This window comes from Camelus dromedarius, chromosome 1, assembly GCF_036321535.1.
Source record: "Camelus dromedarius isolate mCamDro1 chromosome 1, mCamDro1.pat, whole genome shotgun sequence".
Taxonomy (NCBI): Eukaryota; Metazoa; Chordata; class Mammalia; order Artiodactyla; family Camelidae; genus Camelus; species Camelus dromedarius.
The window spans coordinates 84,846,613-84,867,809 of NC_087436.1; the positions used below are offsets into that span (position 1 = coordinate 84,846,613).

A 21,197-nucleotide genomic window follows, 5' to 3' on the forward strand; every position below is an offset into this window, starting at 1 on the left:
TCATTAAGATAATGGAAGTATTACTATAAATTGCACCACAGAGAGCACGCTCTGGGTCAGTGAGTGATTCCCAAATGTGAAGACGTTCTCACTGGCCTCCAGCACTAAGAAAACAAGAAAGAATGGGAGCAAGTTTCTCATAAAGGTAAATGCATTAATTTTGAAAGTCTGAAATTATATTCTTCCTTTTCTTTTAGTGCCAAATGTCATTAAAAAAATAAAAAGATAGTGAAAGTAGATGGTTGCTTTTTTTTTTAAGGTTTTTACTTGGTAAAATAAATTGGTGACTTGGTCAGTCTCTAAATTTTATTTAATCTTATTGATGTGTGAATTTTATAAAGATTGGGAATTAATGCTCTTAAATCACTGTTATGTTGTGATCATTAGGCTATTTCCACTGGATTCTTCCATACAGTAGTTATAATATTATGGTATCTAAACATTTGCTGTGAACTGCATTGCATAAATGCTGTTCAAGTCTTGTCTTCATCCATGATGCCCTATCTGACTAATTAAATCCTCAGTAAGCTCACTTTTGATTAAACCTCTTTAGCACTTATACATACGTGTACAATGTATATGTGGTCATACAATTAGCAATTCAATATACAAGCATATCTCATTTCATTGAGCTTTGCTTTATTGTGCTTTGCAGATACAGCAATTTTTTTTTTTTTACAAATTGCAGTTTTGTAGCAACTGTGTGTCAAACAAGTCTACTGGCACCATTTTTCTAACAGCATTTGCTCACAGCATGTCTCTGTGTCACATTTTGGTAATTCCTACAATATCTCAAACTTTTTCATTATTATTATATTTGTTATGGTGATCTTTGATGTTACTATTGTAATTGTTTTTGGGTACCACAAACCGTGCCCATATAAGATGGTGAACTTAATTGATAAATATGTATGTTCTGACTGCTCTACTCACCAGCTGTTCCCATTTCCCTCCCTCTCCTTGGGCCTCCCTACTCCTTGAGACAAAACAATAAAAGTAGGTCCGTTAATATCCTGATAATGGCCTCTAAGTGTTCGAGTGAAAGGAAGAGTCACATGTCTTCACTTTAAATCAAAAGCTAGAAATGATTAAGTTTGGTGAGGATGGCAGATGGAAAGCCAAGACAGGCCGAAAGCTAGGCGCCTTGTGCCAACAGACACGTTGTGCATGCAAAGGAAAAGTTATTGAAGGAAATGACAAGTGCTACTCCAGTGAACACATGAATGATGAGAAAGCAAAACAATCTTATTGCTGATGTGGGGAAAGCTTTAGTGGTCTGAACAGAAGATCAAACCAGCCACATTTCCTTAAGTCAAAGCCTAATCCAGAACAACACCCTAACTCTCTTCAATTCTGTGAAGGCCGAGAGAGGTGAGGAAGATGCAGAAGAAAAGTTTGAAGCTATCCAGGTTGGTTCATGAGGTTTAAGGAAAGAAGCTGTCTCCATAACATAAAAAGTGTCAGGTGAAGCAGCAAGTACTGATGGAGAAGCTGCAGCAAGTTATCCAGCTCTAGCTGAGATAATTCATGATGGTGGCTACACTAAACAGTGGATTTCCCATGTAGATGAAACAGCCTTCTATTGGAAAAAGATGCATTTAGGACTTCATAGCTAGAGAGAAGTCAATGACTGGCATCAAAGCTTTAAAGGACAGGCTGACTCTCTCATTAGGGGCTAATGCAGCTGGTGACTTGAAGATGAAGCTAGTGCTCATTTACCATTCTGAAAATTGCAGCACCCTTAAGATTTAAACTAAATCTCTTCTGCCTGTGTTCTAAACATAGAACAAAGCCTGCATGACAGCACATCTGTTTACAACATGGTTTACTCAATATTTTAAGACAAACTGTTGAGACCTACTGCTCAGAAAAAATACTCCTTTCAAAATGTTACTGCTCACTGCCAACGCACCTGGTCACCCAAGAACCCTGATGGAGATTTACAAGATTAATGTCGTTTTCATGCTGCTAACACAGCATCTGTTCTGCAGCCCATGGACAAAGAGCAATTTTGACTTTTAAGTCTTATTCTTTAAGAAATAACATTTTGTAGGGCCACGGCTGCCACAGATAGTAATTCCTCTGATGGATCTGGGTAAAGTCAACTGAAAACGTTATGAAAAGGATTCACCATTCCAGATGCCATCAAGAACATTTGTGATTCATGAGAAGAGGTAAAAATATCAACATTAACTGGAGTTTTGAAAGAAGCTGATTGCAACTCTCGTGGATGACTTTGAGGAGTTCAAGACTTCAGTAGAGGAAGTAATTACAGGTATGGTAAAACAGCAAGAGTACTAGAATTAGAAGTGGAGCTTGAAGATGTGGCTGAATTGCTGTATTCTCATGATATAATTTTAATGAACGAGGAGTTGCTTCTTATGGATAAGCAAAGAAAGTGGTTTCTTGAGATGGAATCTACATACTCCTGGTCAAGGAGCTGTGAAGACTACTGAAATGACAACAAAGGATTTAGACTATTACTAAATCTTGTAGATAAAGTAGCAGCAGGATTTGAGAGGACTGACTCCAATCTGGAAAGAAATTCTACTGTGGGTAAAATGCTATCAGACAGCCTCGCATGCTATAGAGAAACTGAAAACAAAGAGTCAACTGTCATGGTAAACTTCATTGTTGTCTTATTTTAAAAAATTGCCACAGCCACCCTAACCTTCAGCAACTACCACCTTGATCCCTTAGCAGCCATCAACATCGAGGCAAGACCCTCCAGCAGCGAAAAGACTGACTCACTGAAAACTCAGATGATGGTTAGCATTTTTTTCTGCAATATAGTATTTTTAAATTAAGGCATGTGCATTGTTTTGTTAGACATAAAGCTATTGCACACTTAACAGACTATAGTATAGAGTAAACATAACTTTTATATGCACTGGGAAACCAAAAAATCTGTGTGACTTGCTTTATCAAGATACTCGCTTAACTGTAGTCTGGAACGGAACATGTCTCCAAGGTATCCTGTATACAGCGCTGTGGAGCTTTAAGCACATTAGTTTTAACACCTCTTCACAAGCATCTTGAGGGTGGGAACCATTTCTTATTCTTACATGTGAATGACAATGAGCACAAAATAGGCACACAATGAAAATTCAATCATTGACAAAGACATGTATCATAATATGGCAATCACATTTTCCCAGCTACTTTGTCCCACAACCAGGAATAGAAATACCCAAGTTTCCCACCTCTTTTGTTAGATGATATGACGCATTAAATTTAATACACAGAAAAACTTTTCTGTACTTGGGACATCATCCTCCACCTTCTTCAGCACATTCTAGGTTGTTGCAACATTCTGGTTTTCAACGTGCATTGCTCACATGTAACAATACATATCAGATTTTCAGAACTGCGAAGCACTGACTTTAAACAAAGCCATTAGTTTATAAGGCAAAGAAGCAAAATCATGAATAACAGCATGTTACAGCAAACAATTAAGGGTGCAGATAGGACTTCTGTTTACTGACTGGTATTTTCAATACCAGCTGCAAATATGGATAACATCACTGAACAGAGTTGTTTTCAAAAACTAAGGAATTGTATAGAAATTGATATTATTGAAATAATAGCATAAGAAAAATGTGTTTTAATATTTCCTAGATTTCTACATTTACTTTTTTCTTTATGCTTTTCAAGTCAAGTGAAACGTTAAGAGAATCTTCCCAATTTCCCTTTCATATGCTTAGTTGGGTGGCCTTTCTTTATGCTCCCAGGGTACCAGTATCATAACATATACCCTCCCTGAGTGCATCTGTCTATCTCCCTTCTCTAGACTGTGAGCTACTTGAGGGGAGAATCAGCCTCTCATCTAGTCCAAGTAAATGTCTGGTATGTATCTCTAATCACTTGGAAAACGATTTCTAAATAAATGAAGGAGTGAGTGAATGCAAGAACGACAGAACAAAAGGCAAGCAGAATGAGATTAAATGCCTTTCTGGCCAAAATACATTTTTTGTTATGGGACATTAAACTGCTACGAATATGGTTAACAGGTAGCTTATATCAGTTAATTATAATCTATTAAGATTCTGCAACTGTTAGGTTTAGTAAACTTTATTTAAAAAAAAAAAGAATCAGAGAAGCTGGAGCCAAAGTTGATGTACTCACAGGCACCGAAAGAAAGTAGGACCTGTTATAGAGCTGAAGGAGGGCCTGAGTAAACTGATCAGAAATAAAATATAGTAAATACAGTTGTTGTAGAATACTGCAAAGTGAAAACAAAATAAGAATCCAATATTTCAGACAGCACTTCTTGATGAACAGAATTTCCCTCAATTTTTTTGGCCCAATAACCCTATTAAAATAAAAGAGATGAAAAGTACATGAAACTTAATTTATTACATCAGATATTAAAATGCTTTCTATTCAAATCTCTCCAAGGTCTGCTTAATCATATTAATATCATTGCCACAACCTTAATTGTAACATCCTTTTTCATATAAAAATGCAGACAAAGGGTTTATATAAGATTAAATCAACTGGCTAACAAAACATTGTAAATCAACTATATTTCAATAAAAAATTTTCAAGGGAAAAAGATTAAATCAACTGAAATTTTCAATTGAGTTACTCATTTTTTCATGTATATAAGTATACGGAGACAATGGAACACTTAAAATATGGAGTCAAGTCCTAGTTCTTACCTAAAAATAGGCCAAAGAGTAAACATGTCACAAGTCTGGACTTACTTTTTTAAATAAGAACTTCTAAATGATAATGTGCAATATGTAAGCAAAGTTCCTTAAAACTCAGAGTTTTAGCTAAAAGGAACTAGACTGTCTTCCTAAGGAGGCTGTTGTAGCCCAAAATACATCTATGAGCAAATATGTGCATATTTAAAAATATTAAAATCAAATACATGTGTGCAGGAATATAGTGTGATCCCAGTTAAACACATTAAAATTTTTTGTAGGAATTTACATTTAAGCTACTATATAAACAAGTTACAGGAACATGTCAGTATTAATAATAAAATAAAATTACCTGTTGAACAAAAACATTGTTGAGGTGACTGGCCAGTCTCCGGGCAAAATGCTCTCGCAAATCACTGAAACGCTGCTGTTGCTGTTTGACTGCCAGAAGCATGTCATGGCCTGAAATCATAACATTTCTTGACTTCTTTAATGGGTTAAAAAAGTTCCTTGATGCTTAATAAATACCTTTCTAACAGTATCCATATTTCAGTTTTGAAGAACCCTAAGTTTTACTGGCTTATTCATTTGCTTCATAAAAGAAAGGTAAGGGGGAAACATAGTATAGCACAGTGTTTCTCAAAGCCTGATCTTGCCCCAGCATCACCCGGGAACTGTTAGAAATGTGGACTCTAAGGCCTCAGCCCAGACCTCCTGATTCTGGGGGTGGCACGTGACAAGCTGTATTTTAAAAAGGTGAATCACCTCTAGGTGATTCTGATGCAAGCTTAAGTTTTGGAACCACTGGTTTAGCAAAACCTTATGTCATCTACTTTGTGTTATGTTCTATGGACGGTACTGAAGAAAAATCATGGTGTTAACTTACAGTCATTGATGGTTAATCAGAAGGAACTGAAATGAAAAAGCTCTTAGTGTCAATGCACATTATGTTTGAGAATAAGTGAAATGTGTTTGAATAGCTGATAAAGTAACCCTAAACCACTTGCCCCATGTATGTCTTGTCAAAAGCTTTATACTATGTCATAGGCTTTAGTCTAGGGTTCTTGGGCAGGTTTTATTGTCGCTAATGAACATACCTGGTCGAAGAGCCACATTCATGCACTGCAGAAGGGCATCTGCTGCATTGGTGCAGGCCTCAATGCCCCTGGAAGAAGCAAGATCTCCTTCCTGAAGGGCCTTTATATGACCTTTGGCCAAGTCCAGGTGGTTCTGGAATATGTATAAATACACCATTTGCATGTATAATCTTGGGAAATTTACAGGCAAGATGCTACTCAATCCTACGACTAGGTCTTTGGATTTACAGTATTTTATATCTTGCTCTCCTCAGGAAATTAGAAAATGTTTACAAATGGGTTTTATATATTCTCATTAGGCCTTTTTGTTGTTGTTGTTGCTGATAATTTATAATCACACTTACCACAAGGAACTCTATCTCAGACAGGAGTTTTACATTATTAGTGTTACTGAGATGAATCAGGTGGTTGCTTTCAGAGATCTGATCCATTTGTTCTTTTACACTTTGGAGCATTTCCTCGTAACTGCTCAGTTTCAATTCAATCTGATCCACCTCCTTCAGCGCGTCATCCAGCAACTTCATCAGGATGTTCACCTGCTTTTCAGAGGCCATGATTGACTGGATGTTGGCCTACAAAGTTAAAAAAAAAAAAAAAAAGTAATGCTCCGTATTATGCAAATATATAAAAGAAGTACAAAGGTGAACTACCGATAAAGCTCTTTGACAAAGATAACAAAGGCTGATATATACATCTACACATCTACTTTAATTTATCACTTTGTGTTTACATTCTACTTTTTACACTGTATTTCAAGAAGGTACACCTTCTTCTATATCAAGGCTTAGGGACCATGCCTCAGTGCTGTATACTTCTGGGGCCTGAACAAGTAGATTTCTGCCCCACAGTGTGTCATCAGTGACGGTATACTCTCATTTCTGTAAATGGAGTGGCTTTAGACTATGTCATCTCTGACACTTCTTCCAATTCTATCAGCTATAAAATTTTTCTATGCTTTGTAATATTTATGTAAAACCCTAAATAAAAGCATAATCATCTATATTAATACCTTAGTCAAGAGAGTAGCAGCAGTATGCCAGTCTCGGAAGGATACATGGAACTAATTGATAACTGCGGTATGATTTGTACTAATAGGACGTGGAAGAGCAAATGGCCATAAGATCGCTCCTTCTAAGGTATTTTTTCTTTTCTCTTTCATTTGAGATTACTATTTTCCCCTCAGGCAAAGCAGTAACAGACCACCATCCCTTATTAATGTTTTCTAAATGATTTAGACTATTGATTCTGAATTTCCTGAAATATGGAAGCTTTCAAATCCAAAATTAAACTGCAAAGCAATATGATGACTTGGAACACATATGCAATATCAACTAGAAAAGAAAATGCAAACCACTAAGGCACATTAGGAAGGCAGATAACATGATATGAGGAAAAAATCTGGACAAGGAATTAAAAGGATATCATTGTACGGGTGATGCTGTAATTTCACACGTGTTATTTTATATACATTCATAATAACACAACTGTAAGAGCAGCCCAGCTGTAAAGTCAGCAGGGCTCAGACCAACTGACATCTTAAGCAGGAGAGCTGGGGCCTGAACCGACTCAGGACAATTTCCACTTTAATGCCTTAAAGTCTCTTCTAGGCTTTACTTCCAGAAAGTTTTATAAACCTGGAAGCTTGGACTATTCATGTAACCTCTGGACCTGAGTTCAACCTCATAACTACTGTATCCTTCGTATATAAAATGCAAATATTCCTTATTCTCTGAGGGCTTTTCTTAAATGCTTACCTTGTCTAAACAAAACAAAGCCACCCAAATGTTCTCATTTTAGATGTTTCTTACAAACGGAGTGCTACTTGTGTTTTTTACTTTCTAAAGAATTCGATACAGACTCAGAAACGTGTGTACAAATGAAAAGGACCCATTCCAAAACATTTTAGCAGAGGAGTCAAACATTCTTCTTCCCTTGGCTCTCCTGTTTTCACCACACTATTCTGCTCTCTATGGGTATTCACTAATTTCAGCCCAATTTCTCTCTTTCTAACTTGTATCTATCTTTTTTTCAAACCACAAAAATGCTATTCTTTTGCACTGAACTATTCTGAGGTGTTTCAGAGGCTGCGGGAATCCACCCCCAAGTTGGTTTCAGGTTGGCTACTTTCACCTCCATCATTTCATATCAAGAACCTCCCCAAATCCAGAACCCTCTGCCATCTGCTTTCATTGGCTTAATAGGAATGGTTCTGTCTTTTGAATAAGAACAGTGAAAGACTGACAGCAGCTGGTAATGCACTACCAGAGAAGGACAGAAATAATCACACTGCATGGGCTTAAGTGCTAAGGCAGTAAAATGTGAACATCACCAGTCTCCTCAATCCACTGCATATCAGTAATCGTAGATTACAAGAAAGGCTTACCCCATCGAGCACCTGCAGCTCTCTGGACAATCGTTCTGCAAAGGCCTCGGCATTAGAAATTGCATATTCACAGCCCTCCATCATTATTTCAATATCCTGCTCTTCTCTTGCATTTAACTCTTGGTACTCATCCACTGCTTCTTCATCGCCTCCTGTCACACTCTGATTTTCTCCACTTGGAACAGATTCTTAGAGGGTAAAAATTTAAAATAAAGTAGTAAAAAAGTGGGAAGGACACTGGCATGGCACTTACAGGTAAGGTCAGTTTTAAGCACAGGTCACATTTAGTGGCTGAAAAATTGGAAAGAATGATTCAAAATAGATGAAGAAAACTTATTTTTATGAAGAACTGCATGTGTTAACATAACGTTTATTATAACAAATAAAAAGCATGCAGTCTAACTCATTGACTTGTGTTAAAATAGGCTTTAGTCACAATTTCCAAAAACATAATTAAACTATAAAACAAATATAAAACGAGAAACAAAACATATGGAAGCAAGCCTAATCTTTTTTTTTTTCCTACCTGAGATGGTTGTTGCTCTAACAAAACAATGATTATGAATTTAGGACACATGAAAAACAATGTGCTTTCCTTTTTTTTCCAGGTAACATTTTCTTCTGTTATTTTTGTTCTTTTTGTCTTTGTTACATTTTGGGTTTTTTCCCCAAATAACTTTTAATTGAAATAAAAAATGCACCTGCAATTCACAATTTATTTTGGGCACTGAAAATATTAACTGGATTTTCCATTTTTTTGTTTAAAAATTTTTCACATGCATTAATAAAAGTTAACCGAAAATTTCTCAGTAACTGTATACTAAGAAGTGCAACAACAACATGGCTGTTTGAAATTACAAAAATTTAAATGGTCTTCCTGCTTTGTAACAAAAGACCAAGGGGTCAAATTTGAGATGCTTTCTGGATAAGTGTTTCATTTCAATTTTTTGAGAGAATACACTCAGCATGTGGGATCTTATAAATCCTGAAGTTAAGAGAGGTAAAATGAAAAAAATAATTTTACCCTTAAATAAACTTTGAAATAAAGTTACTGATTTTCATCAGCTTATGGGACACGATTTAAGTCACAAACTTTGGATGTTTTAAATATTCATTATTTTGGATGAAAATGGATAGTTACACTCAGCATGACTTGACATATGTTAATTTGTCCTAGAACAAAAACCACCCAATTTAAATAACAAATGCTTACTCTTACAAATGATGATTAGGCAGATTTAGATAACATCACAGGAAAAAAAGGAGGGGGGCTAAAACTTTCGGTAGAGGCAATTATAAATGACAGTATATAAATATAAGTTCTTTAGAGAGGAATCTCTGTGCTCCTTGTCCTTTGAAAGAGTCACTGTGGACATGTTAAACTGTCGTGTGTGACAGCTTCTTAGTCACTAGAGGGCAGGAAATGCCCAAATCATTCGGTACAGCTCCTCACACAAGTAAATATTTAAAATAAACAAATATTTCAATGATCGTAACTGCTTCAGAAGTATTTGCTCTTCCACAAAACAGTCCGTAGGAAGCCAATCATGAATACTATCATTAATTTTTATGACCGTATGGATTTTGTAGTAATAAACTTTTCCCTGTACACAATTTCATAAAATATGCAACCAACAGTACATAACAATGGCAAGTAATAAAAATATATGGAATAGAATAAGAAGAAAAGGTGTTACGCACCTTCTGTAACTTTAGGCAGTTCTGGAGAGTAAAAAGGTATGAAAAAAGCAGAGGAAAGTAAGCAAAGAATATTAGCTGGGTAGAAATGTATACAGGTTTAAATTTTAAAATACTACCTGTATTTCATTTGAACTTCATGCTAAATTAATGTTTAAGAGACAATGTCAAAAATAACTACAAAGTGGGAATATCCATAAGAAGCTAAATTTCCAGAGTTCATTTTTCTTGTTCATTTTCTGACAGTGACTAAAAATACATTTATTTTTCTCTTTTCTCTTAGTCTTTTAAGAAACAGTTCTGATGAGTCCTTGGAGGAGAAAACTGGGAAACAGATCACTTCCTGGGTATTATTTTTAGGTCAGTTGTGACTCATGCATTTAGTCTAGTTATTTTTGCTCAAGGCCCAAAACCTTTATTGGACACTCCCTCACAATGGATTAGTCATAAAATATTGTTAGAAAGGACAAGACTGAAACAATTTAAAAAAAAACCACACACACAAGATATCAGTTGAAGCTGACTTTTAAAGACTCAAGTCAAAGGTTTTTTGAAATCTGGCTGCAAGAATAAAAAAGACATGGCCAAACAAAAACTTCACTCTACTTCAACTGCTAACAAAGTCCTGCTTTAAAAACCTTATTCTGCCAAAAAGCCCTGATTATCAGCACAAACATTCAATTGTCATCAATAAAAACTACGCACGTTGACATTGCTAACATTCCCAATGAACAGTTTTACTTACTTGAATGATTACTTAGCTCTTAAAAGGAGATGGTGATAATTTCTTGTTTGTTTTCTAACATAACCCAAAGCTTAGAGACATGTTTTAAAAAATGGGAATCAGCAGCCATGATTTTAAAATACAGGAAAATATTAAACAAATTTGTAGACATTAATAAAGGTACACTCTGAACTCCATTAAACCAAAGCAACAGTTACTGCTTTATAGAAAGTGATTTTCAAAATGAGATCCTTAAGGATCTTCTCAATATCCTTAAAACTGATCTCAATTGGGTTAATATTTATAAAAATAAAAATGTCTACAACTCTCTTTTAGGCCCTGAAAAATTAAATGTCATTTTCCCCCTCAAAGCTGGTCACTTCATTATCAAAAAACAGCAGTATTCTTCTCATTGATTTTGGTAATATTCCTTAATGTGATAAATACAGGTAGGGTATGTATTTTCCCATATTGTTGACTGAATGAAACAATGGTTTAAAATACAATTTAGGCAGTAAGTAACATCTGGAAATACATAATATTTGAAAACAGACCAGAAAGTTTATGAATCATTCACTGATCAGAATGTTCAACACTGAATGGTAAAAAAATAAAAGCTACTCAGAACTGAGTAAGCCACTCTTCAACGCATGGAAAATTACCATAAATTTCTTAAAGGTCATTCTCTTAACATACTCCAGCACCAAGACATTGGGGTATCACGCTGGTGAGATGGCAACCCTGAGGGCTCTGACACAAGGCCAGCCCCACTTTGGGGATGAGCACAGGGCATGACAGATGTGACTTGCCTCTGCCGGTTCCAAGCATCAAGCCTGAAACCAGTAGTGGGCTCACTGATTAATAAGTGATAGAAAAGAACACCACATTTAAGGAGAGAAAGATGCATGGCCAAGCAGCAAAGGAATAAGTAAAACAAAATAGAGAAAGGACAGAGGCAAGTGACTAAGTCAAGGAATAGTTTGAAGCATCTGAAATTGTCATTTTTATAGGTCAAAATGGTTGAACATTGGCAGTTTCAGATGTTTCAACCTGACAGAACAGAAGCTTCTATTTTTTCAATGCTGATACACAACTTAGGACAAATCTAAGTTTTCTTTCTAATATATAATTTAGGACAAATCTCTGTTTTTTCCCTCAATAAAGAGGAGTAATAACTCTGCTGTCCACCCGCTGTTACTTCGATTGCCTTCCTGGAGATAAGGAGTATAACACAAAGTGCATTCATAAGGCACACAGGCTTACAGTGTGTATGTCTTTGTAAAAGAAATTTTAAAAGAAAAAAATCTCATTGTACAGTTTCAATAATTAACAGTAGAGTGTTTGTCTTGTAACACAAAATAATCCCTAGTAATATCCTGAAAATATACTGATCAAAAATACTCTAGTTAATTTCATGTCTAAGGACTTTATCCTGATAATAGAATAATAACAGCTAATATCTGAGTACTTACTATATATGGCTTTGTTCTCATCGTATTCATTTATTAAGTAATTTAATGCTCACAACAATCCTATGTAGTTGACATTATTATGATCTCTATTTCTGAGATAAGAGAAACTGAAACACAGAGTAAGCCAAGGTCATGTAGCTAGTAAGTGACAAAGCCAGGATTTAAACCCAGGCTGTCAGACTCCAGAGTTGTGTTCTTAACCACTACACCTACACTCTACACAAAAATACACTTACAAGGATATTCATCTCAGAATTGTTTAAAATAAGCAAAGATTGGAAAATTAAAAACAAATGATTAGTTGAATAAATTATAGCATATCCAGTACAATGGAATACTATGGTGCCATTAAAAGTAATGTTGGGGTAAGTATTTAATAACATGGAAAATGTTCATGATACATTATATGAAAAAATATGTTAGGAAACAATGTAAATTTCTTTATTTACAAAAAGTACTTCAATATGCATAGAAAAAAGACTAAATAATACCTAACAAAATGTTAACAGTAGTTACCTCGGAGGATTAGTTTATAAGCAATTTTCACTTAATTTATGCATCAATTGTCTATAATAAACAAGCATTACTTAGGTGATAAGAAAAATTATTTTATAATTCCTTTACAAAAAAGATAATTCAGAGCTTTAATTACTTTAAACAATGCCAAATTATATATTCACTTATACATACACTTGACTTTACATGTACATTTTAACTTTACCTTCCAAAAGTTGTGAGCTAACATTGACAAAATCAATTTTCTTCCGGAGATATCGTTGATTCAATTTCCAAATGCATGAAATAAATGCATTCTTTTCAGCAGTGCTGCTGGCAACCCATTTATATATTTTTTCAAAATGTAAATCAAATTCAGGGTTTTCCTGAAATAAAAATATATAAAAGATATTGTTTTTGATCACACCCCCTTTTTATTATTGTAAAATTGACATTTCAATAAAACAAAAAGAAGTTAAAGCTGTTCTTGAAAAAGAAAAATCACCATTAAAAATCAGCTAAGTGACTTGCGGAGAATGGTTCAGAGAATTAAATTTATAGCAAAAACTTTGTTTATCTCCCCCAAAAATCTGGATAAAAAAATACAGTGTTCTGCTAATTTCCTTTCTATGTCCCTTAGGTGTATGAGTGAAGGTATAGGATGTCTACTTAATGGCTGTGTCTCAGGTTCCTAGTTTATAAGACGACAGTGGTCTCCAGTTTTGATTTGGATCTAATTTTTCTTTTTAAGTTGCCTACAGGGTTTTAGAGTTACACTTTGTCTTTAACAATGTGCTATTATTCATAACTGTGATTTGATATTAATTCCTTGATAAAATATATATCTTTTCATTGTAACACATGAGAAAAAAATAGTCTATATCCTTGTGTGGTTTCCTAGAACAAATGAGGTGGAAAGTAGGGACTGCTCCTGTTTTCAATTCTGAAAATATAGAATGATTAAAGGTGTCTTAAAAGTCAAAAATCCTAGTGGCCTGAAGGTCCTTTCAAATGAAAAATTAGTTCAGCTGACGTGAGAGAACTGCATTATATTCTCTACATGTCTCTTAAGCCACATTACAGAGGTAATCTCAAGCCCTGATATTCCCCCTTAAATGCAGAACTACTTGACTGCTATATAAAAAATGAAGACATATAGACACATAATTTTCTTCATATCCAAGGAATTAAAAAACCGGTCCTTAATGTTCTACAGAAGACTAATAACATATTCAATTAATTTAAAGTGTTATTTAGGGGAAATAAAATGCAAATAAAGACCATAGAGACAAGGGAAGTTACATCAGACTTCCATTGTGAAGACCGGGATAATTTAGGGATGGAGACTTGACCTAAGGTACAATCATATTACAGAAGCATGGATGTACTAACTAATTTATAGCTCAATAAGCAGAACTGAAGTGTCAAAAGATTAAAAACCTGCATTAACAATGAAAAGGTAATTGCATTAGTGCTTATAAGGAAATCTAAGAGTCTTGGCAACTAATACGAAACTTGATGGGAAATGATCTCTTCCCTGGGAATACTTCCCAAAATGCCATAAAAGAGGCTGAGTGCTCCAGTGGCAACACTCACACAAATCAATGTGTGATGCTAAATGGCTGTTAGGCTACGTATAAAAATTTTATGTTTTATATCCATTTATAGCGTACACACACCAAGGTGCCTGCATAAAATGAAAAAAAAAATCCATTAAGCAAGTCAGCAATGAGGCATCAGCTGTGAAGAAAGCATTCAAATGAGCATTTAGCAATGTGAGTGAATTACACAAGTCAATGGGTTACAAGTGTGAAACTATTGAAGAGAAAAAGGCTTTTTAAGAAAGGCGAGTTTCTAAAAAGCCCTGAAAGTATTTTCTCTTAAACAGAAAATCTCTGCTCTTGATCTTTCCCATGATAACAGAAATTATTTATTAAATAAGTTGTTAAAGTGGTTTTTAAAAAAAATCTCATTTTAATGTTCTTTCCAAATGCATGTGCACCCACACTTAAAGCACCTGTTGGACCCTGTTTTCCATATCTCACATTTTTGTAAAAATTGGGTGCTCTTTAGGGAGAAAGTCAAGACCCAGTTTGCCTAAAATACTTAAAGAAAAGGATCTACACTTGGAATTCTCTATACTTGGAAGAAATCTGAACTCTACAGATATGCAGGACTCTCCTAAAGTTGTTTTTGCTTCATTAAAAAATTTTTTTGCATTTGACAAAACTGCCTCTCATTTTGTCCAGCTTTTAGTTCCTCAGAGGTTTGTACCAGGGTAAGGATAAAATCAGACTTTTATCAGACTGCTCTACAAAGGCAGTTTCATTTCTCTGTGCCTTTTAAATAAATGTATAAGACATGTAGAGTTAAATCAAAGGGCACCTGTAGTGACAGCACCGTAAGCCTTGCTATCAGCCCCATCAACAGGATAAGCAGATGTGGTACAAAGCATTCCCTAGAGTTCTGGGGGTGCCTCTGGGTTGCAGAGGAAGATCAGGGGCAGCGTCAGAGAGGCTGAAGAGAGAAGCACCCAGTTTAACCCCAGGAACTCTACTTGATTTCTTTTAAAAAGGGGTATTGCTGTGAAAAGCCTTGAACGGTCAGGAATAAAGGTGGTCCTTTATCACAATCATCACATGATGCAACTTCCTTGAAGTTCGAGTGTTACTTAGGTGAAAGGTGGAAGATTATATTCTTACGTCTCATTCTTTAAATTCCTGAAAATAAGGTGTGTAACTCACCATCATTCCTATTACTTGAGCCACAAGATTCAAACCGTGGCTTCAAAGGGCCAGTATGGCTGCCTCAGCTGGTGACTCTTCATTGATTTGTGAGTCCTACCCAAGGAAGGTTCACTCTGGTTATAGTTATGTGATTTTGAACCAGGTTTTACCAAAACAATGATTTTTGAAAAAACTACTCATACAACACACCACTTTAAAATCCATGCTAGTGTATACTAAGGATACCAAACCTAAATAAAGAAACATACAGGGTCAAGGTTATTTCACTCTAGTTTGTGTAGCTTGTGAACAAACATAATTGTAGTTCAAAACAAAGCACAGACAATGAAACAAGCTTAGCTATGTACTTATTTTTAGTAGTCTGAGAGGGAGGAATGGAGAATGGATGGTTGGACAATACACTTTAGATAATTATTGGTTATGTGGAGACCCACTGGGTTAAGAACAAGTTTAGATCACCTTAAAAGACATCATACTATGTTATAAAATGAAAGATGCTTTCTGAACAGAGGTCAAAGAACTCAGAAAAACATACTTTAATGGCATCCTTGGCATCTACCACAGCAAGGTCTCGAAGGGTCCAGGCAATCTGCCTTTTGTAGAAATCTCCTTTATCAGATTTCTTGACTTTGACCACCTTCACCTGCACAGGGCGTTCAGTTGTCACTGTTGAATAAAACACACATTTTCATTAGAAACATTATTCATTTACTCATGCTTCATTTATTCATTCACCCATTGCAAATATAGCTGTCAGGTGCCTGTACGTGATACTAAAACTGGAATAATGTTTCAAAACAAACGCTATGATTGAGGAATACACAGAATACAATGGAAGAATCTAAATCAGACTATAGAGTGTCAGAGGCAGATTCCTTGAAAAGTTAAACTCTTAAAACTCAACAATAAGAAAAAAATTTGGGCCAAAGTCACAAATGAATACATGCGCTACAATTCAATTTACGTAAAGTTCAAAGACATGCAAATCTAACAATGTATTATTCAAGGTTACAAATAAATGTGATAAAATGATAAAGAAAAGCAAGGAAATACTAAAGTTTTGGATACTAATTACCTCTTAATGAGGGAGGGAGGGGAATGGGATCAGGGCGGGGCATACAGGACACTTCAGAAGTCACGGCAGTATTCTTATCCTGGGTGATGGGTACACAAGTGTCCACACCTTATACATATATTACAGAAATGCTTTTGTATCTACTTAAGATTTAATTAAAGATAATTGAAAAAGATGAATTTGTTGGCCCAACAGTTTTTCCAATGATAGAGACAATGAGAATATTTTAAGTAACAAGAAAATGTCCCCTAGGGAATAAAAGAACAAAAAAATGCCAAACAAGAACTTTTCTTTACTAAATACCCACCTGTGGCACACAAAAAACAGTTCTTTTTCTTTTTCCCTGCTTTGCAGACATTGACAATACTCAGCAGGCGTTCGTCATTTGGAGTAAAAATGTCTCTTTGTAATGCATGCTTGATTGCTGTCATCTTTACTCAGCTGAAAAAATTCAGAGTATAGATATCAAACTCATTCTTAAAATCGTTCTATCTTACAGTATTCCATTTAAGATTAAAAAATGATCTTAGTTATGGCTAATGAGCATAGATGAATGATGTAATACATTAATACAGATACATCGCAAAAATAAAAAGCTGTATGTTTGGAAGAGAAATAAGAGAACCAGTGTTATTAAACTCTAAAATCTTTGGAAGTGCTTACCAAATATTATAATGTTAAAAAAAAAGATTTAAGAAAAAAATTAAAGAACCCATGCTCAATCTTTAAATATGAATTTCCTATATAAGAACTCTCACTAATTAACAATAAAAAGATAAAAAACCCAATTAAAAACTGAGCAAAGGATCTGAATAGACATTTCTCCATGGAAGACATACAAATGGCCAATAAGCACATGGCAAGATGCTCAACATCATTTGCCACTAGGGAAACGCAAATCAAAAACACAAGATACCTACCACTTTACACCTACTAGGATGGCTAAAATTAAAAAGGCAAGTGCTGGTAAAGGTGCAGAGAGAAAGGAACACTTGTATTTTGCTGGTGACTGTTAAATGATGCAGCCACTTTGGAAAAGTTTGATGGTTTCTCAAAAACTTAAACATGGAATCATCATATGATTGAGAAATTCCACTCCTAGGTATATATTCAAGAGAAATGAAAACATATGTCCACACAAAAATGTGTACGTAAATATTCACAATAGCATGATTCATAATAGCCAAAAAGTTGAAACAACTCAAATGTCCTGAGGAACAGCAAAATGAAATATATCTATACAGTGGAATATTATTTGGCCATAAAAAGGAACAAAGGGTTGATACACACTACAACATTGATGAGTCCTGAAAACATTACACTAACTGAAAGAAGCCAGTTACAAAGGACCACATGCTTTATGACTTCATTTATATGAAATGTCTACAGTAGACAAATCCATACAGACAGAATCATTTGTGGTTGCCAGTGGCTGGGGGAAGGAAGATTGGGGAGTGACTGCTAATGGGAATGGGTTTTCTTTTTTGGGGTGATGAAAATGTCCTTGCATTAGACAGCAGTGATGACTGTATAACCTTGTGAATATTCTTAAAAAAACCACTGACTTATATACTTGAAAAGGGTGAATTTTCTGGTATATTACTTACATTGCAATAAAGCTGTTATAAGAAAATGGGTTTCCACTTGTCTCCTTTTCCTCACCTAATTCAATGTTTTTTTCCAAATATCAACTTAAGTTAAATATTTCCAAAAAAATCTTTCAATTTTATTTTTTGAATATACTGTATAGATATTTGTGTGTGTGTATATATATATTTTTTTCCAATGCAAGTGAATAGTATTTCATACATGTGAGGTTGCTGAAGAAATTTACTTCTAACACTGTTCTTATGGAAAATGAAGAAATTATGAGTTTTAAATAAATGACAGAATGAATTTTTATAACACAATGACATTTTTGTAAACTAGGCATCTCCTATGTTTTACTCAATCATTAAAACTTTTATCTCTGCTGCAATTCAAAAAAATTGCTTTCCTCACAAAAATCCCATCTTCCCACTTCCATCCCTCTTTCATTTCATCTCAGCCTCTGGTCCTCTGACCTCCCCCTCCTTCTTGTTCTCAGTCCATGTGGCCTCTCCAAGCTTAATTTCTTTTCCACCTTAGCCTGGAAGCAGTGTTCATTTCCCTACACCCACACTAGCCCCTTCAAGGGTATTACTCCTGTAGACCAGTTCAGCCTGTTCATCGGTCTCCATAAACTGTATTTTCCTCCACTTCTCTTGGGCTACCATATGCCACATAAGAAGGCCTCACATCCATTTTCATTGTCTTCATTACAAATATTTAAATCCAATCAAAGTTAAGCTTTCAATGTTGCTCAGCAATTCTTTAATGTTTCCTTTGATGATTCCTTCTCTACTCCCCATCGGTGTTGCAAATCCTCATTTCTCTCCTTCAGCCCCCAGCTCTACTGTCAGCCTCCTCCACAAACAACTTCACCCTCTACCCTGCAGAGAATACAGAAGCATGAAGTACAAGTGTTCCCACCTGCTTTCTCCCTCATCTCTACATTGTTACCATCTTAATCTCCATTTCACCTGTTATAAAATGTCCATGTTACCATCTCTTAATAAGTTCTAGGGCCTTCACACTTGTGCAAAAAGCTTGAATCTATCCTATGCCCAAGCCACACTGGATACTGGCCAGTTTGCTTTTGTCTCAGGCTTTTGTTCATGCAATTTCCTCTTCCTGAAATTCTTTTCTCCTTGGGAAATTCCAACTCATCCTCAAGATCCTGCTAAAATGTCACCTCTGCTGTGAAGTAGTCACACACTTAAAAAAGATAATTTCTTTTCTACTTCTCTAAAATTTCCCTTCTACTCTGCTAATACAGCACTTACAAATCATATTGTTCAGCTAGTTGTAGTCTCTCTCCCATTCAAAGTATTTCCTTGCAGGCAAGAACCATATCTCATTCATCTTTGTATTTCTAGAACTTGGCAAAAACATAGTAGGCATTTAATAAATTAACCAAAATGACAGCAACAAAAAACATGAGAACTAAAGCATTCTATTAATTTCCCCTCAAGTTTCTGTTCCCACTGCCAACACACTAACCAGGTTCACATCAACTATATCTATTTAACATGACGGTATGTAGTTCTCTCTTTGCAAGCTTCCGCAATCCTAAAACTCTGAACAATAATTTTAAAACATAGCTTTCATCACAATATGCTCTTACTCAACATTTTCCTAATGTTCCCAAATACAAACCCTCCACTCCCCAAGCCCTCTGTTCATTTTGGTCTTTGAACCTTTGCTTAGGTGCTTTTCTATGCAGGGAATATTACCTATCCAAACCCTAATTACACTCCATGGTTTATATAAAGTTGATTTAATAAAGATCTTAATCCAAATTGATCCCTCTTAATTTCTATGGCACTTATTGCATTTACTAAACAATCAAGCAAATGCTGTCTAATTGGTTCATGAAACTACAGGTTCCTGGATCTCAAGAACTCTCTTGAAAGAGGGGGCTGCTGTAGGGCGGTGGCTTGGTGGTGTGGAGGGGGTTGTCCTAGCAGTTCTGTGTTTTTTCTTAGCAGGTACTTCCCAAAACCTCTTGAGGGCACAAGTTAAATGAATGACTAAATAGTAGCCAGCATCTACCACAGTCCCTCTTTGGTCCAATGCAAGGACTGACTGTATGGTAAGTGGTAAAACAAGAGAGAGGACTGGGCATAGCTCATTAAAGAGTTTGTCATAATGAAACGCACTATGTGACCCTCCATTCGTTCAGCAAATATTGATGCCTACTAAGTACCAGGCACAGTTCTAGGTTACACTGGTGAATACGACAGGCATGTTCACAAAGACAGGATGATCCACGCTCCAGTGGTACCTGCATTCTAAGGGTGCAGTGATTAACTCTCCACTCTTTACAGTACTTTTTGGTAAGCCAGTGAATAAATCATTAGAGATCCTCCAAAACTGTTTTCCAGGTTTAAGCACCCAAGTCCGACCACATTCCAGAGGCAGTCAGCCTCAATACTCGATGTTGGTTCTTATTTCCTTAAATTTAGCTGTATCATTACAGTGTGTGATAACTAACTTGTCAGTGGGAGTGCCGTGTCAGTGAGTGTTGGCTGGACTTCGTGTGCTATAGAGACATCTTAGCACGCGGAGCACTGTCCTCCAGAAGATAACACGGTGCAAGGAGACAGGGAAATTCACTTAAGAGATTGACAATAAAATGTGAAATTGAACAAAGAAGGGGAAGGCACTGCCACGCCCCTTCTCCTGGTCTATGCCAGAGTTAACTGATCTAGGCCAGTTTTTACAGTGAAATCTGGTTCCTATGGGCGGGACCGGAAAGGGATGTGAAAGGCTTGCCCTCCCAGCCCCCAGGACAGCAAGGGGTCGGGGGTGCTCCGCCCGGACTCTGCGTCTTACCCAGACAGGCAGGGAAGAGAAGGGGGCGCGACGGCAGAGGCAGCGGTACCGACCCCGGCCACTGAGCCAGCAGCGGGACCGGGGAGCCGCCTCAGACCTCGGCGTCCACCTGTCCGCTCGTCTGTCCGCCGCCGCCAGGACTACGGGGCAGCCGCGGCTGAAGGCTTACCGCGAGGCCGGACTGAGCCCTGCCGTGCCGAGCCGGGTCCTCCTAGACCGAGACAGCATAGGGCTACGGCGGCCACCGCTCCTAGGATGCGCCCCACAATTGAGCAGCGATCGGGAAGCCGCGGTTCCGCCACCACTTCCCATATCCGGCCACGTGACAAGCCTCCGCGCCGGAAGTCCGCCGCGTAGAGAAGGAAGGAGACGCCGCTGGCCTGGACGAGGTTGGGGGGGCGGGGCAGGTCTCGCCCGAGGGGCGTGTCAAGGACAGGCAGG

At 36.5% G+C, this 21,197-nt stretch overlaps 1 protein-coding gene and 1 long non-coding RNA gene across 10 annotated transcripts in view; both read right to left on the reverse strand.

The window, feature by feature from the left end:
• Window positions 1-21,064, reverse strand: part of EXOC1 (exocyst complex component 1) — a 45,530-nt gene extending 24,466 nt beyond the window's left edge. For 2 of the 9 annotated variants that reach the window (XM_031434280.2, XM_031434257.2), the window contains exons 1-10: window positions 20,757-20,897; window positions 16,648-16,781; window positions 15,801-15,931; window positions 12,745-12,904; window positions 9,831-9,851; window positions 8,130-8,317; window positions 6,091-6,318; window positions 5,747-5,879; window positions 5,002-5,111; window positions 4,126-4,179 (exon numbers count right to left, since the gene is read on the reverse strand). In XM_031434280.2, coding sequence (XP_031290140.1) covers window positions 4,126-4,179; window positions 5,002-5,111; window positions 5,747-5,879; window positions 6,091-6,318; window positions 8,130-8,317; window positions 9,831-9,851; window positions 12,745-12,904; window positions 15,801-15,931; window positions 16,648-16,771 — 1,149 coding nt within the window. In that variant the 5' untranslated portion in view covers window positions 16,772-16,781; window positions 20,757-20,897. Of the gene's footprint in view, window positions 1-4,125; window positions 4,180-5,001; window positions 5,112-5,746; window positions 5,880-6,090; window positions 6,319-8,129; window positions 8,318-9,830; window positions 9,852-12,744; window positions 12,905-15,800; window positions 15,932-16,647; window positions 16,782-20,756; window positions 20,898-20,925 lie in introns of those variants that run through there. The other 7 variants (XM_031434308.2, XM_031434288.2, XM_031434313.2 and 4 more) reach the window with 5 other exon arrangements.
• On the reverse strand, window positions 623-4,119 carry LOC135321454 (uncharacterized). Its single transcript, XR_010381167.1, has 2 exons — window positions 3,204-4,119; window positions 623-3,060 (listed from the first exon to the last, which is right to left on the reverse strand). It is a non-coding gene; the product is annotated as an uncharacterized LOC135321454 (long non-coding RNA).
• Window positions 21,065-21,197: the final 133 nt, after the last annotated feature.